This window comes from Amphiprion ocellaris, chromosome 3 (assembly GCF_022539595.1).
Source record: "Amphiprion ocellaris isolate individual 3 ecotype Okinawa chromosome 3, ASM2253959v1, whole genome shotgun sequence".
Taxonomy (NCBI): Eukaryota; Metazoa; Chordata; class Actinopteri; family Pomacentridae; genus Amphiprion; species Amphiprion ocellaris.
The window spans coordinates 3,406,150-3,424,682 of NC_072768.1; the positions used below are offsets into that span (position 1 = coordinate 3,406,150).

Consider the following 18,533-nt stretch of genomic DNA (forward strand, 5'->3'; position numbering starts at 1 on the left):
CTGAAATTGACCAGATTTCCAAAATTAAACAAGACAGTCAAAAAAAAAAAGCTAAGAAAAATGTTTAAGTGAAGAGGGAAGGGAGAAAAAAACAGTGTTTGGTGACAGAAGTAGTCAAACTGAGGAAATGTTCAGCTTGGCATTTTGTGAAAGGTGCTGAGGAGCAGCTCCCCTCATCTCTCATCCTATGTCAAAAGGCGGAAAGACAAATGACGGCCCGAGGCCTTGCGTCTGTCAAACATGATGGATCAGAACAACGCTTCACTAAAACTCCGCCACCCTGCCTTTCAACACATCACATTTTCACTCCAGTGCAAACACTAAATTGATAAAGTATGAAGAATAGCAAATGGAAAGATGTAATAGTCAAACTAAAACATATATTACAAGGCTATGGAGCCTAAAGAGTAGAGTGCTGCTATCCACTGAAAAGTCTTAGAGAGCACAGGATTTTATCATTCGTATCCACAGCGTGTGAGGACATTAACCTCAGGCACCTTACATCACCTTATAAGCACACATGTGCCATGAACACTTTCCACATACCTACCAATCATTTACTCTGCAATAACATATAGATGCATCTACACTCAAAACACATGGCACTCTGAGCCGCACCATAGAGGTCATTACCTTGACAGAACTTTAGCAGTAAGTTGACTTATACGTAATGATCTCTCCAGATGCCAGTTACTGACAATAATAGATCCCGCATGTTTGAACGCTGATGTGATGGAGGCAGCGTAGCATAGCTGCAATAATGTAATCCCAAAAAGGTGGTACCAAATTTAAAATCTTTCATTGATTTCAAATGCAGATCCAAGAATGTACGGAGATTCTCAAGGCTGTGACCTCTGTAGTACAATCACTGGTGGTGTACAAAGATCAACAAAGCCTCCATGACGTCACCCACAGATTTCCTGAAGAGTGGTTTGAAAGCACCGGCCATTACTGTCTTGGATGTGGTGACTCGGCCTAAATCCCAGCTAATTAAAAACTAAACAAAGAGAAAAGGACCATGCAAACATCTCATGTCCTATAACAGCACCCACCTGCCTGCCACCTGCCACTTACAACATCCACATCACTAATGTGCAGAAATTTAAGCCTTAATACAATTTTAATGGGTGAGTTATATGAAAACTCATTCAGTGTACAGTAGTCATAAATAGGAGATTAAGCTTGGGAGACCAAAACTGTTTTTCTACCAGGCTGTGAATATGTTTATTCTGCTCTAAAGTTGCACATTTTATCATGGGGGTCTATAGGGATCTTGGAGGCAACTTCAGCCTCTTCATGGAACTGCAGTTTTGGCACTACTTCATTCATTTCCTTTTCCAACTCCAGAGGTTACCACTTGGGTACAATAGACAAAAAAATAAAATTTTAGACACTTTTATTTGTGTGCTAGACATTCTCTCTATTTGTGTGTTTTTGTGTGCAAAATATCTGTAGCCTTGCAATGGCACCCCATAGAGCCGTGTGATTATTTTCATCAATATTGAGGTCACAATTAATCATCACTGTTACTCAGTGACTTTTGGGACACAAAGCTGATCATTAGTCTTTTCACTATGGATCTTGTACCTGTTAAACCTAAGAACAACATTATACTTCAAGCATGGTGTTGATTACAGACAGTGTGTAACTGAAAAAGAACTCTAATAACAAAACACCACTAAGATTCATATCAAGTAGGCTGTTCTTTCCAATCATATTTGCTTATATAAGTACCACAACCACAGAGCCTCCAGACTGTGCCTTTGGCCATGACCAAAGGCTTCATGAGAACCTGATACTCCAAAGTACTGTTTGGTCATAAAAGCAGTCATGGTCTTACTCCCTGTAAGATGCAGATGTACAGATGTAATACTCAAATGCTGAGGAAAACTCCAAAACAATGCTACTCTGCTGGGGCTTATGAGTATTCGTGCAACTGGCTGGCTCCTGTCTTTCTGGACAACTCCTGAACAGCAGAAAGTTACGACCCTTTGCAGTAGTTTGGTCTTCTATATGTTGAGATGAGCCCAACTACTCAGGCATAATACTGCAGTATCTCCTACACCGGTTTCAGCTCCTTGTTCGCTAGAGAATGACTCAACCAGGAGCTGCTGGCCAAAAGGCACAGCTTCCAGGTGTACAGAACATCAGTAACTTTAGCCACCACCATCACGGTGGAGCGTCAATTCTCTGAGGGGATCTAGTTTTACTGTTGCTCCAAAATTAAACATGTAATTGCATAAAAACAACAGGTCCCTCTGGCACAGTCTGTGAGAACATACTGTCTTTATTGTATCTCTGCTCTCAGACAAGTCTTTGCAAAACAAGCCAGTCTGTTAATATGACTCAGACCTTGAGATAATGCATCTTAAAATATCTGGTAATAGGTTCTCCTGATGGGCACGGGGTATATAGTAAAAACATATTCGACAGAGTGCTCATTATTTTAGTTCATGGAGCACATGAATGCACTGGAGAAGAGACCTGAAATGGGAGGTGCATTTAGTGTAACCTAATAGTCACAGCACAGTGTATGTGGAATATCACCTACCGTGGTGAGGGGATAGGAGAGAACGGCCTTTCAGAGTTAAATAAACAGTGACAGGAGGAAGAGGAAAACAAACCACAGAATATCTCTCTATCTGTGAAACCCAGACTCTCTCCCTGAGCCCTCAGCAGATCAACGTCTCTCCATCCTTTTCCTGTCCTCTCTCCCAAAAACGTGCCAAGACAAATATATAGGCTCAGTAAGAACTACATCAGAGTCAGAAAAAAGAAGACAGTAATACAGCATCCGTTTTGAAAAGTATAACTAGCTGCAGTGCTGCTCTAGCAGAATGAAAAGTTATCAAATCAGAGTGTTTCTGTGGATCTTTGGCTGTTTTTCTCTTACCATAGACTTGGTGAAAGGCCTGGCCAGTGTGAAGAGGAAAGTCATCAGCCACCAGCTCCGGTGGATGGAGGTGTACATCATGTTCCCAGGATGCAGTGCGTTGCAGGTGACACCATGAGGCGAAAGGCGGCGGTTGAGCTCATTGCTGAAGAGGATGTTACAGAGTTTGGCCCGGTTGTAAGCCAGCATAGACCAATAATCCTTCCTGGACGGAGACAACAGGGCCAAGTCCACCTTGCCACACGAGTCTAACAGGTCTGTGAACCTGAAAGATAGTTCACATTAGGAGTAGTTAGAGTGTGAGTGGGTCTGTGTCGGCCTGTGTGTAGGCTTTCTGCCGGCAGATGTGGGGTGCTGGCTGCATACAAATCAAAGACGTGACATGATGTTCTTTAATTGCCTGCGACAGAGCTGTTAAACTCCAGATGTTTGACAAGGCCCCTTAAACATTACACTACTCGTTGTGTTATTATGCAGTCACACAATAACATCACAATACACGGACACGAAAGCTACACTCTGTGTGCTTGTGTGTATGTGGGTGTGTGTGTGTGTGTGTGTGTGTGTGTGTGTGTGTGTGTGTGTGTGTGTGTGTGTGTGTGTATGTGAGAGGAGAGATAGGCTCCAAACCAGTGGAACACATCCTACATATTAATCCAGTCATTAGAAAACAACCAATCAAAATGTCACCTGGTTTCCTTGTTGTGATTTTACAAGCTCGCTGCCTCTTGTTTACTGTCGCCTTCCGCAACATCCTTGCTTGGCTAAATTACAACATCTGCAGGCTTTTCATTTCATGTGCTGCAACTTCGTAACTACTTTAGCAAGTAGAGGTTGATAAATCAATTGCCTGAGCACCGAATGTGTTTGTTTCCCCCAAATTTTTTCATGTTAGTGAAGTTGTGCCCTGTTAAAATTGAAAGAGATACTGCAGTGATATTGCAATCAATGCTGACATATGATCCAAACACTTCAAAATAACTAAATATAGTGATTTTGGTTAACAAACATATACTCCATGCATAAAACTAGAGCTGTAGTTTATATCTATCAGAGGTCATTTCATTAGGGATATTATCTCCCCTTGTTTGACCAGATCTGATGCAGTTCTAGGGCAAAGTAAACCAGCATTGGGTCAATTCCACAGTAAGCCCCTGTGGTGGAAACTGATAAAGTGTCCAGCCATTACTTGTGTATCCATCTTTCCTATTCCTATCCCTTACAGGTCAATGCTTTACCAGCGGACAAGGGGCTTAGGGAATACAATATGCTGTCAGGTCAGGGGTCACAGGCTGCTTGTGAGGGGAGGCTAAGTGAATAAACAGGAAATCAGCGGAAACTGAAAATAACACAAACAAAAAAGGGAGCGACTTCAGTAGATGTAATATAGGTCTGGAATGAGGTGGACAGAATGGAAGATGTAATACGAGATATTGTCTATTTTCGCTCCTTCTTCCCCTCCCTCTAGTCTGCGTTAGTGTGTAACTGACTCTCTCTGGTCCTGCTTTAGCCCTCTTTGAAGGGGTTAAGGCCACTGCTGATTGTAGAGGAGAGAAGGAAAGGTGAGTATATGTGTTGGGGAGGCAGAAAAGGAGAGAGAGGGAGCTGTAGGGCAAAGAGTGAGGAGAATACCTGACCATCCTTGGCCTTGGCACTATATATAAATTGTACGCATTTTGTTCGATCCAATAGCACACTGACAGATTTTATGACACCAAAACTTGCCTGAATCCACTGTTTTTTACCGCGTAGGCAAGTCTTGCATCGATCAAAGGTTGTCAATACTCCTTTCATGACATGCATTATTTCAATAAGCTTTTCCGACTCTCTCTTCCTCTTATTTTTCATACAGCTTGTAATAGCAGCGTGACCCCGAGTGAATCTGAGTGTCAAACCATCCCCTCTGCTGCTCTTGCTCTCTCATGCATGGCACTCTGTATAACATAACTCACATGAAGGCCTCTGTAACAGCGCTGCAGTTTGATCTGCTAGAATAACTCTGCGTATGTTCCCCTTGTCTCAGGTCACTCTGCCGAGCTCCAATCAATCACTGCTTGGCCGTCTGACTGACTGAAGCCAGGATCAATGTTGCTCACAGACACTGCCTGACTCTGAAATACATGGCTCAGGGCCTGGGCTCACAGATCACTGCAGGACATCATGCTGGGTCTACTGTACGGCAGGAGAAACACAAGTCTGTGGAGCGAAGTTGCTTAACAAAAAGACAGACTTCCAGAACGATAGACGGCAGAGGGAAAAGAATGGAAAAAGGGGCTGAGTCAGGGGGTCAGACAGAAAGGAGCAGATACTTGATCAAAGTAAATTTTAGCTGATAAGTCCATCCATCATGTTGATGATACGTTTAATTCATAGTGACAGCAAGTGGAAGGAAATGATTTTCAGTGAGTGAGGCTGTCATGTTTCACAATACACATTAAGTCCTATCTGTCAATTTGTACTGAAAACTAGCCACTGTAGCAGCTAGAACAGCATGACTGGAGTTGAAGGGCTGAAGAAAAGACAGGAGAATTTTGAGAGTGTATTGCTTAAACTATCCGGGTGACTTCGATATGTCTTAAATGTGAATGTTGGTAATACAACAAGGTAGTGCTCACAGTCAACAAGGGCATGGTTTCCATTATTCCATTATCTGTGAAGAGTAGGTATAGTATATCACTGCAGTGTTGGAGGATAGATAAGATCAAGTTGAGTGTTATCAAAAATATAACCTTTTATCGCATCACCTATTTACTGTTGACTACAGCAGATTAAATATGGAAGTAAATTTCCAAAAAAACAAAGAAGTTGATGGACTAATTAATTGGAGATCAAATCAGGTTGCTTTTTCTTAATCTATTTAACCAACAATCACAATTATTTTGTATGTGTATGTCAGTAAAAGTCAAAATATCTCCAAAAAGGCATCCAAAATGATACCCTGCAATAACATAATGTCATGTGATTTTTCTACGTTACACATAATATACAACAAAAGTGAGCACACCCGTTAGCAAAATCACGAAACACAGCTGCAGCAGTAATCAGGGGCTGTAGAAGGAGTTATATTAGCACTAATAGGAGCTGCAGTGACTGTCATAGTAAAATGACGTCACAGTGTGCCTCTGAAAACCTGACTGACGAGTGCTTCAGACTTGGCACATGGGTTGTTAGTGGAAACTGGAGCTTCTGCGACTGCTCAGACATTATGAGGGACATTCCATAATGTCAGTCTCCATCGACAGCAGCTCTTTGGCACCAAGCTTTGCTAAAATGCATGAAAAGTAGCACATCTCATTCTGTGGTCAAATGAGGAATTATTTTGGCTTTGAAGGAGTCCAGCGTATTTGGCATGAACCTGGACGCGACCACCACAGTGAATGCATAGTCCTGACAGTGAAACACAGAGGTGGGAGTGTGATGATATGGGGCATTCATTCAATTCAATTTTATTTATATAGCGCCGATTACAATTCAAATTGTCTCAGGACACTTTACAGAACCCATATGGCATTCATGTCTGCAAAAGGTGTTACATTTATAAATGGCACTATGAATAGCTGAGGATATACCAACATACTGGCTGACAAGATGACTCTCAGTCTGCAGAAATTTGGCAGTAGAGAAGTATTCCAGCATCATCCAACGCATACTGCCAAAATCACACAAGAGTTGCTACACAAGTAAAAAGTGTAAACTATAACCTGCCAAGTGTGTCACCTGAATCGAACCCAATAGTACACTTTTGGGGTATTTTAAAGAGAAAAGCTGAACAACAAAACACCTACAGTAAAGAGCAGTGGAAAAAAATAGTCTCTAAAGAATGACAAAACATCTTTCCAGAAATTTGACATCCTTCATACCGAGGAGGATGTTGCATTAGGGTCCTTCCTTCCTGGAGGGCCTGTATTTCTAGTACAATAAATGTACACTCTTTACACAAGAGAAAATGCCTTATTGTTCAGCTTATAAAGCAATACAAGTATTCAGAGGTGACAGAATTTCTAATCATTGAATTTTTCTATTGTTTTTACCTCTAGTAGCCTTCTAGAGCAGTTACTTAATTATTAAGTTCTCTTTTTTTGTTTGTCTCATGCACATACATCAATAACAAATGGCTTTTACACTGTTCCACTGATTTACAGGCAACAGTAATACTCAGCAAGGTGCCAGTAAAGGCGAACTAAAGCTGCTAGCAAGCCAACGTATATGTAAACAATATGTAAGTTTCAAACTGTTTACTGCTTTGATAATGTATACGGAAGGAAATTCATTCATTAAGATTATGAGACATCAAGGACACAGACTGTGAGGTGTGTTGAGTAACACTGAATATTAACTTTAGTTTGTTTACAAGAAAACTTCACAGAACACATTTAAGTTTGCTAAATCTATAGATACATTAACTGAGAAAAAACTAATATTTTTGTCATTACCCATTCCTATTAAGAATTAATTTGGATAATAAGCCTTCTATCTCATAGAATGCACAGGCCATACTTATTACATATTAAAAGAGCCAAAAAATTTCAATAATTAACTCTATCTGCAGTAAAGCCTAATTTTACGAGTCTTCTCTTGAGACCAAATAGGTACACTAATAAAAAACTAGTCAACCTGCCTGCTTTATTGTCTTACCTGTGGGACTCGGAAGATACCACCACAACACGGGCGGGGGCCGAACGACGCAGCACGTCCTGCAGGCACTGCACCAGCAGGAAGTGACCCAGATGGCAGATCTGGAAGGTGGACTCCAGGTTGTCCTCCGTCAGACTCCAGGGCTGAGTGCACACTGCTGCGTTACAGATCAGAATGTGCAGGGGGCTACGGGACAAAGAAAGCAGAAATAAAACATGTTTGAGTGATTGTGAAGCAAAAATAAAGTCGACACAAAAGACAAAAATGTGGATTTTCATAACATATTAGGTTGAAGAAGAGGCAATGACAGAAAAGGAGAAAGAATAAAAAACAAAGAGGATGCAATAGTGAAAAGTGAAAGCCGAGAGAGGAAAGAGGGTGTCTTATTCCAGACTGTGGTGGACTTCAGAGGTCTGCAGAGACAGAGCATCGGTAATGCTGATATGATACAGAGGTTTCCAGTGGAACTCCCCACGGATGAACAGGTACTGTAGATACCAAATACAGCTGGCTGGAGTCCAAGAGCAACAACACATTGAAAAGCAATCTCAAAACGTTTCAACACACAAGGGTGGTGGAAGTAATGGGTGTTGATACAGGCTCTGTGTAACTACTCTGAGCAACCAAACCCACCAACACATCGACTTGGAAAGACTGAGCGGAGGAGAGCAGATCAAAGGAAACGCATTATGGTATAAAAAGCAACTGACTTTATTCAGGGGCCAGTAAAGAAAAACACACGCTTTAGCAGACACAGACATGCAAAGTATTTCCATTCTTGCAGACTTCATGTGGGTGAGTGAGTAACACTCCCTGCTCGCGTGGCAGGGAAAGGAGATTGCTGGATTGGTCAGGGCAGGGAGAGATCCTTGTCGGTGACAGCGTCGCTCCAGCGAGCTCAAAACCACAGTAACACAGCCGAACAATCCAAACACACCCCACCAATTTTTAATTTCTTCCATTAGAATTAATTATGAGGCCGAAGGCAATTTGTGTACCCTGTGTTTAAGACTGCCTACTGGATTAATTAAAAACTGGATGCTGGAAAATTAATGTGTGAATTGTTATGCCTTGCTATAATGAGCCATCCCATGCTATTACATAGTAGTGTACTATACGATCACCTTCAGGCCTCTGAACACACAAGGTTCATTAAAGAGCACAAACCTAGGCACAAGTCAACTTAAAGAATGCCGACCACAGCACATATTCAACAGAGCACAGGCGAGCAGGTGAGACATTTAAATTTTCACCCAAAATACAACAAGGTGAGGAAGTCTGGCTTAATGACTTGGAAGAAAAACACATCTGTAAATAAATGACCTCAGTAACCTGCACCTGATAAAACAAGATAGAAGAGTAAAAGTTGCTGTGATGTCAATTGTGGCTCAGAAATTGCTCGCAGCTTAAAAGAAAGCAAAACACATTGGTTGTTTTTGGCCCAGTGTTCCCCTGTCTAATAGAGTGTGAAGTACAGTACCGTTGTGCAATACGAGGCAAAACTCTTGGCTCCGTCCCCAATGTACTGGCTCAGGGCTGCACAATAACACCACAGGCATGAACTCCTGACCTAACTGCTCAACCTTTTGCTGTAGCTGTTGTTTTAAACTAATCCTCATGTCAGTTACACCTCTTAAGATTTAAATGTTGTGACCCTTATGCTGCAAAGAAGAAAAGAAAAAAAAAACACCAGCACGTCACTTGCTGTATATCCCAAATTTGCGATCAAGAACTCGTATAACCAACTTTTCTCTGGCCAGTAGAGCGATTTCCCCCACGCAGCTCCGATGGGCCTCTGGTGAGTCTGCTTGTAATGTAAAAGGCCTGTTAATTCAACTGCCCACCAGTTAGTCCCTCTCTCATAAGCGCAGGTCTAATGAATGTCTTTAATAGGCCTATTGCCGCATACCACAGTCCCTCTCTCCACATTAAGACCTCACACAACACTGTGTGCACTGTGCAATCTCAGCGCTGGTCAAACGAGGGTGTTAACTACCAAACAGGGAGACATCAGTTTATATATTTACTTTAAATAACCCCCCTGGGTGTGACCTCTGACCTCTATGATAATGTGGGCCAGCAGGAAGAGATTGCCTGTGTGAGCTGGGTCCGGACTACTGGTCGTTAACACTGCACTTTATTGGCAACAGGGAAACTGACCCTGGCAACGCACATACGGATATGTGAACAACACTCATCCTGACCCATATTTACACTCACGCACCAGTGTTAAGTGTGACAATAACAATCAGACAGTGACCATAATGCGAAGGAATGACAGAACTGTGAGCTAATGTGACCCGGCTTGCATTTATTTTCACAAATTAACCATTAGATGTAATATGTTGAAAATTAGAGGAGAATAAATGCAGGGGGGAAAAAATCACAGGTGAAACAAATTGCACGTGTTAATTATGGACCGTTCAGTAGAAACTGTATTAGGGGCTTCTGTCAGCGCCGTCCTCCATCAATTACATCCCAATGAAATTGCATTGGATTCAACAATATCAATATCCAGGTAATTTCATTTCAAAGGACAGGCAATTAAAGCAGAATCGGGGTCAATGGAACACAAAGCAGCGTGAAAGCCACTGACTAAAGCACTTAAAAGCAGGGGAGTGAGAAACGAGAGAAGGAAAAGAAAAAGACTCTGATTACATTTCACCTGTCAATGACATGCTGCAGGAGCATTATTGTGCATGTGTGTATGAGCGTGTGTTTACAAACCGGTCTGTGTGTGTGTATGCATCTGAATTGTCTGTGCATGTCTGCACAACTATGCACATGTATGTGTGCGATGTGTTTGTTGCTCCTGTGTGTGTTATGCCTGAAGACATACGTGCAGTAATAGAGTGGTGGTAGACTCAGACAGCTGCCCAGTGCCATTCACAGCTCAGAGCTCCCAGCCTCCACTCTGCTCTGTTCGCCTTCTGATGAGAATTAATGTACTCTGACGTCCCCTGGGAGCCCCCCACTCCCCCCCAACAGCACAGCTAATGAAGAAATACAACCTTGCCAAAATACTGAGGTGGAGAGAGAGCGACACAGACAGAGAGAGACTGAGAGACAACATGAGAGAGGGAGGAAGAAAGAGAAACTGAGGTAGAGAAACAATTTGTAAGATGCGACATGCAAACAAACAAAACTAGGAGAGGATTGCTAGGGACAGTAGAGTTAAAGGGAGGCCAAAATACTTCAGTTCGGGTGGGAGGGATATACGTAAGAGTTGGGAGGAAACCATAGGACACGGAGAGAGGGAAGCCACCGTGAGGTTTGGCTGTGACCCAAGACACGTGTCCTGGATGGCCATACCCTGCCCCAGGGCTGCTACGGGCGATGACTGCCCTGCCTCTCCCCAAGGGGCTCCCTTGACACCAGCACCGCCACACACACAAACACACACTCCCCTGCCTGGAGACCTGCGGGTGGATGAGCAGTATGGATGACAGAATTCATGACCCCAAAATAGCAACCGTACGACCGACCACGGGACGCAAGACACATGCCGTAAAAGCTGACCACTACAAAATAAGTGCCATAAAGAGTGCTCGACCAATGTCAAGCAAATCGACACAAATACACACTTACTCCTGGGGCTGTGTCCATATGGTGTCCATCAGTAACATTTTAGATGTCCTTTAAGTATGGCATAACAGTGGTGATGAATACAGCGATTGGCCTTAAATAAGAGGCACCATTTAGTCCTTATTGCTGTATCGTTTTCTTCATTCCAGTTGATTGAAAAAAGGCTCACAGTTCAAAATAAGACTGATGGGAACTTAATGGCTGCCCTGAACAGAGAGACAGCACCATGATTTGTAAGTTTGGCAAACCAACAGGACTGGAATTTGATTCACAAACTGTTTTTAGACCTCTGTCTTGTTTAAAAGTCTGGTAGGAATCCGACTCAAAAAGTAAAAACAAGTATTTAGCTCCCTGAAAGACACAGGTTAAGTCTGATTTTAACCTAAACGCACGAGTCCCACATTACACAGAGCAGTTTTCCATTTGTACAGCATCTGCATAAGTAATATCAGGTCAGGTTACTTTGATTTATTGCAAGGTTTATTGTCCAAAGGTCGGCTCAAATTAACTGTGAGCCCCTCAAATACAGCACTGACAGGAACATTTTAATGTATCATACTTAAATCTTATTGCTTCTCTGTTTTTTTAGGCACTGCATGTGTCATTTTGTCTTTTCTGAGCAATATCTGGCACAAGAACTTCCTTCGGGATTAATAAAGATTTATCTTATCTTATATTATAAATGGCACCTACTGCATAAGAAAAAAGTAGAAGTGATGTGCAGTTTTGTAATTTTCCTAGCAAAAGTCTGTGCTTAAAAAAAAAAAAGAAAGAAAATATATAGGATGAGAAAGCCAGTTTGTAAAATTATTATTGGGCTTTATACTCACAGTTTCTTGGCCTTGAATGACTCAGCAAACTCCCTGACACTGCGGAGAGAAGCCAGGTTGCACATCATGGCTTCCACTCTTGCTTTGTGCTGTTGACACAGAAAACACAAAGGAACGATTGTAATAGCCAGCAGGAACAGCAAAGCAAATGGTTAATTATAATTTTTCCAGGTTGTATTTTTATTATTATTGGCATCATCTTCAGTGAAAACAACTATCACAAAGTCCAAGTTCAGTGGTTAAAAAACTTTTTTTTAAATGCAATGATTTGGGTCACCCCAAAGAACTAAAGATCTATTTGTGTGTGAATCATACACATAACATCTACTGCATGTGTGTGAATTCCTCAAAGAGGGATCCCTCTTTTATTGCAGCTCTCGGGTTTCTTCCGTTTTATTCACCATGTTTTCTTGTCCTGAGTTTTTCCTTCTGGACTCTGCTTGACCATTACTTTTATTAAAATTTGTGAAAATCATGCAAAAAGAATGCTTCTTCTAGTTACAGTCATGCTTAAAGACTCCGACATGAACTCCATAGGTTGTGACTGTGTGTTCTCAGTGTGTGTTTGTGTGTGTGTGGCTCATCTTACACCATATGTTGGAAGACAGGGCAAGGATAGGAGAGGAGCAGGGAAAGATAAATGACTTAAGAAGTGAATGCATTGCTGCATTTACACACTGCAGAAGACAGGCTAAATATTCATCATCCTCTCCATCCCACTGTAGCATTGTGCTGCGGGGCAAAGGCCTCTGGAAAGACGCACGCAGGCCTGAAGAAGCATATCTCTTTATTAACCACACACAACTATGTTTGTCAAGTGTCAGAGCCTCTCCATGTCTTCCCGTCCTTCCCCTCTCCTTTCTCGCTTTTCTCTTTATCAGGCCCTCAGCAGACAAGCTACATTCAATCCACCTACAACTCATGAGCTCGCATGGGATCTCGGCATATGTTAGCACAAGCGCATGCAGCATGAACTGAGACGGAGCATGTAGAACCCAGAGACCGGAGTGTCCCTCATGCTTTGGTCTCTGGGTTCAGCAGCACCAGGTATTCCTGAGAGTTACCACTCTCCTTCATCCTGCCCACCATCCCGGTGGAACACTGTCAGCTCGCATTACACCCCGGAAGAGCGTTGGGCTCTCCATCCGCCACCGCCGCCACCGCCCCCCTGTCAACCTTTTCCACTGATTTGATCTCCTGTCTGTGAGCGTCATATGGGAATGTCTTTCCTCTGCGTGTCTGTCTCTGCAGAGCTAAGTATACATGACACTCACAGCAAGGATGCTCCATGGAGCAGTGAGCACAAAGAAAACAAGAAAGGGTTAAGAGCACCTTCTGATGGAAATGTGATTCTTCAGGCATTTTACAGACACCTTAACTGCCCCTGGGTGTATTTATACATGCATACACAAGCACATGCACGCCCACACACGCACACAACAAATTCAATGTTGTGACTCAAGGGTAAAACCACGCTATCGCACCATTATCTATGCCTGAATTATTCTCTTGATGCCACTCTATACCATTATATGGATGCTATTACAGAGCATTAAAGGGCTGATTATGGCTATTATAGATATGATTATAGGGTACCTGCTTATATGATCTGCACACAGCAGTAATCACAGGTGAGAGGAGACAACTGTCTAATTTAATGACTTGTATGTGCAATATGCATTTACACTCCTTGCCACTTTCACACAGCACACATACACATACACTGGGAAAAGTGATTATTTAGAAAAAATATATATTACAAATGAAAAAATGTCAGCACATATTCATACAGGTATAACAGGAAAATATGTGATATAATGAGAAAGTGTCATGTTGTGGCATATTTGTGCGTAAAAAACTCTCTTCATTTGCTTGTTTTACTGTGAGAAAAATGAGGCCTTGCTTTCAAACAAGGTCAAAGCAGGCAGCGGTGTGATAATTAACAGGTCACTATAAGGCCTCCTCAACAGGATAGCTCTCTATGAACGTACGGCCAGCAGAGAAGATGAGAGCAGGTGTCAGCTTGACGAACACATATCCCCTTCTCTGGAGACACGGAGGAAAAGGGAAGGAGAGATGGAGTAATGGGAGACCAGAGGGAGGATAGAGGGGGGTTGAAGGGGGGCCACTGGAGCAAATCCAGCAGGGAGAAGGTGAGCAGCCTGCTTGCCCACCCGCCCGCCTACCCTCCCCCTGCAGATTGAAGTCTTGCGAAGAAAATAAAGTTTATTGCCTGGAAAGAGGGGGAAAAAGCATGTAAAAAGCATTAAAGCGATGGAGGTGAACAATTAGACAGATGGCCAGGTTTTGGAAGGAGAAGAAGAAAAAAAAAAGGTAGAAAAAGACAGGGAGAACGCACAGACGCAATCGTTCAGGGTTTTTATGAGGACCCTGACAACTCCTGGTCTCTTCAAGGGCGAAGGAAAAGTGAGAGGCAGCGAAGCCTCTCTGGTTAACTCTGGAGCAATCGCTGAGTATGCAACACCACAGAGCTCGGCTCGGGGTGACAGAGCTTACCGCCCCCAGCTACACACAACCTATCGTTCCATCTAAAAGCAAAAAAAGGATAATTATGAATGAAAGACATGTAAATAACGGTTTGAAAGCTAGAAATTGCGTCAAAAAACGTCTGTTCTCGTGATCTGGAAACGAGGCGCATGTTCAGAGCAGAAATCAGCAAGGTCACCGCAAAGATAACGTGGGCATCGGATGCCTCAGGCTTCAACTCCTGCCGCCACCTCTCACCTTCCACCACCTCTCACCTTCCACCTTCAGCCTCAGAGAACAGCTGTCTGTAACATGACAATCACCTCCATGACTTTCACCAGAATCAAAGGAGGGAACCAAGATTTAGGACGGAGTGAAAAAGTGAATCTTTGCTTGCATGAGTGATGGAAGTTGGCCACTGCAGAGGTTCTCCTCCTTGGTGTTCTCCATGCGGATTGGTGAATGACATGTGGTCACTGCTGTGGAAAAAGATGAAGAAGGAGTAGAGGATAGAGGGGGAAGCGCTCTAATACAATTATAACTGGGGCCATCCAATCCAATAAAATGAAGAAGTATTAGTGCAGGGGAGACCCATCCTGTTCAATAAGAGACTGAACCACTCTACTAACTCTTAAAGCACACACATGTAGGCGTACTCACACACGTGCACACAGGTACACACACTTCGCTGACCCCTTTAATAGCACAGCAGCCACCCCTAATGGACGCAAGCAAGTGGAACCGCCAAATAATACACTGTCTTAATGCACTAGGCTCAATCTCATCCCCCTCTCCCCTTATCCTTCTCAGCCTTCACTCTCATACTTTAACCCCTGTTTCCATCTTCCCTCACCTTGTGCTGCTCGCCACCTCAGCGCCCCTTATAGATCACCAATGCAGGGGCAACACTTAAGGAATCAAAAGTACCCTCATATATACAAAACACTTAGCCTGCAGACCTCGGTTAACACCTCAGCCATGGAGAAGAACAGAGAATGGTGAATGAGTGAGAGGGGGAAGACAAAGTATACGATCACTTCTTGTAAATATGCTATTCCTAATATCAATATAAAGAGAAAGCAATGTTACATGGATGAATCCTAACCAGCAGGTGCGGAGGTAAGGTGTTGTAATAGCGATGAAAGTGAATGAGCAGGGAAGACACTGTGTGAAAAGGGCACCTTATAAAAGCAATTAGAGAAATGACTTTGAGCGCCTCTTCTTGCTCTGTAGATTAGAACAGGCCTCGGAGGGAGGAACACCGAGGAACTCAGATCTCTATGACCTTGTCCGCAACACAGCATACTAAATTGGTCATCAGCTTTTAAGACTCATATCACAGATATATATTTTTAGCAAAAAGAAAAAGAGAAAAGGAAGGAGGGGGGAAACTGTGGAATGTGCAGGTCGTATATCATCCTGTCACAATTATGACGTTTGTTCATAAATACCAACCAATCTCCTCTCCACCTGGCTAAGTCACATGCGCTTGTGCTTATGCACGCGCCGTACACCAACAAAAGAAATATGGACACACACCACGTGCGGCGGACGCACATGCACAGCGCAAATAAAGAAACAGACACATCTGGCTGGATGCCCTACCACAGGTCTGAGAGCTGACCTCCACGCACAGACAAAGAGACCGAATGCACGCTCGGCCCAACATACATCCAAGCACCCGGCACACAAATGAGCGCACACGTTCGGCGCATTACAAACACAAACGCGCGCAAACAAACAAACGCACACGCATGCACACATCCACTCACTCAGTGATGTGCACACACACTGCAATTAATAGGGAGGCAGGTCTCTGGTGAGGAAGAGAAAGTGCCTGTTCAGCACATACAGGCAGAATATGCAATTTCCTCCAGTTAAGTCTGTATTAAATTGATTTCTTCTTTCTCTGACACGGACTGGGTTTTTCCCCCCTAATGAAAGCTGGATAATCTACAGGTTTTCCCTTTCCTGAAATCAAGTTACAAATCAAGCAATTGCAGGGGCAGATATGGGAAAGGTGAAGGAAGGACATGGGACGATTTTCCAGATGAGAAACATAGAATGAGTCATGAACGTGCTGATACTCTCAACGTGGACACCTGAGACACACACACACACGCACACGCACACGCACACGCACACGCACACGCACACACACACACACACACACACACACACACACGCACACACACACGCACGCACACACACACACACAGAAACACACACACACGCACACACACACGCACACACACACACAGAAACACACACACACACGCACAGAAACACACACACACACACATACACACACACACGCACGCACACACACACAGAAACACACACACACACGCACAGAAACACACACACACACACATACACGCACACACACACACACACACACACACACAGAAACACACACGCACGCACGCACGCATGCATGCACACACGCACACACGCACACACGCACACACGCACACACACACACACACACACACACACACACAGGGAGTAAAAGGCCAGGCCTCGGTTAAGTACTTGCTGACATTTCCGTTCAGCAACATATAAGGGCAGGGCATGTTAGTAAACACAGCATTAATAACTGTAATTAATGAAACACATTCATTAGTAAGCACTTCAATCAGTTAATCACTCATTCATAGCTGACAAGGAGTCACATAAAGGCTGCAAAGAAACGCTAAAAAATACACAGACTATGAAAGGACCTAAAATGAAATAATGAAAAATGCAAAAACACAAAAAAAATCTATATTCCATTCTAATTCTTCTATGAAATACTAACAATGCAACTATTATCAGCAATATGGATATTAAATAAACAAAAAGCATTCATTTCAAAGACAAAATGTCAGCGTTGGATAATTACATTTTATACTATAGGATTATTAACACTGACGCAATAATATGTAAGCAGATTTTTTTATGTCATAGCTGATGGAGGTGAAGCAAATTTATGTGCTTTATATGCTGCCATGTAATTTAATTTACTGTATAGCGAAGCATGATATTTTATGTGCTCATTATAAGTTTTCAAAATTTTAATTTGCTATGTAACTGTTAACTTTAACTGTCAAATAAATTTAGTGAAGTAAAAAGTGCAATTTTTCCCTGTAATGTAGAGAAGACAAGCGCTTTGGTACAGCGAATAGAACAAACTACATATAATATGTATGAGAAAAATCATGCAAAAAAATATCACAATAGTGACAAAATTTGATGAGATGAAATGAAACATTCACAATAAGAATAGAAAAGAAAGATAAAATTATTGGGATTTTTGGCACTGTCATTGTGTCCTGTTTTACATTGCAATTCATATCATTGTTAAATTTGAGCTAAACTGCATAAATCTCATTGTTTTCAAACTGTAAAAATAATATGCGCGACAACAATTTCAAGAGAGGTGATATTTTTCAAGTGTTTCTGTAAGATGCAAGAACATTTTGTATTGTAGTTTGAGGTGATCAAGAATTTCTTTACCTTTCAACAGAGACTGATGGGTCAGAGAGAGAGGAAAATAAAGACAGAGGGATGGAAAGAGAGGGACAGAGTCCACGACAGAAAGAGGGAGAGAAAGTGAGAGAGACAGAGATGGGAAATGAAAAGGACAGGGCGGTCATCATAATTGCAGAGTTTGCTTTTCGGATGCAGACAGACCAGGGCCATGGGGCCTGAGGCAGATATCAGATTCCACACAAACACACACATACACAAACTTACACATGCACCCATATATACAAACATGCACACAGAATATTCCACAGCCAGCCAGCCTGTGTAAGTGTTTTTTCATTAAGGAAAAGGACAGCTAATATAATTTTAAAAGTGTTTTGTGTGCATTTGTGTTCTATACAGGATGAAGTGTGAAGAGTGACGGTAATATACAGCTTTCAATCCTAACAGTGTTATATTATAAATCGTCTCTCTGTGTCATTCTGTGTCTATCAGTGTGTGTGTGTGTGTGTGTGTGTGTGTGTGTGTCTCCATTTCTGCCTCTACTTCACTTCTCCCCTCCTTCATCCAGAGTGCAGCCTGATCAGATTTACATTAAAAAGTGATGGAGATTTAAATAATGTGTCTATGTT

The 18,533-nt window shown here is 42.5% G+C and overlaps 1 protein-coding gene across 2 annotated transcripts in view; it reads right to left on the bottom strand.

The window, feature by feature from the left end:
• wwox (WW domain containing oxidoreductase) overlaps positions 1–18,533 on the bottom strand; it is a 135,235-nt gene that overhangs the window by 87,084 nt on the left and 29,618 nt on the right. For both annotated transcript variants that reach the window (XM_023271961.3, XM_055009059.1), the window contains exons 6-8: positions 11,944–12,032; positions 7,529–7,714; positions 2,894–3,158 (exon numbers count right to left, since the gene is read on the bottom strand). In XM_023271961.3, the coding sequence (XP_023127729.2) occupies positions 2,894–3,158; positions 7,529–7,714; positions 11,944–12,032 (540 nt within the window). The remainder of the gene's footprint in view (positions 1–2,893; positions 3,159–7,528; positions 7,715–11,943; positions 12,033–18,533) is intronic.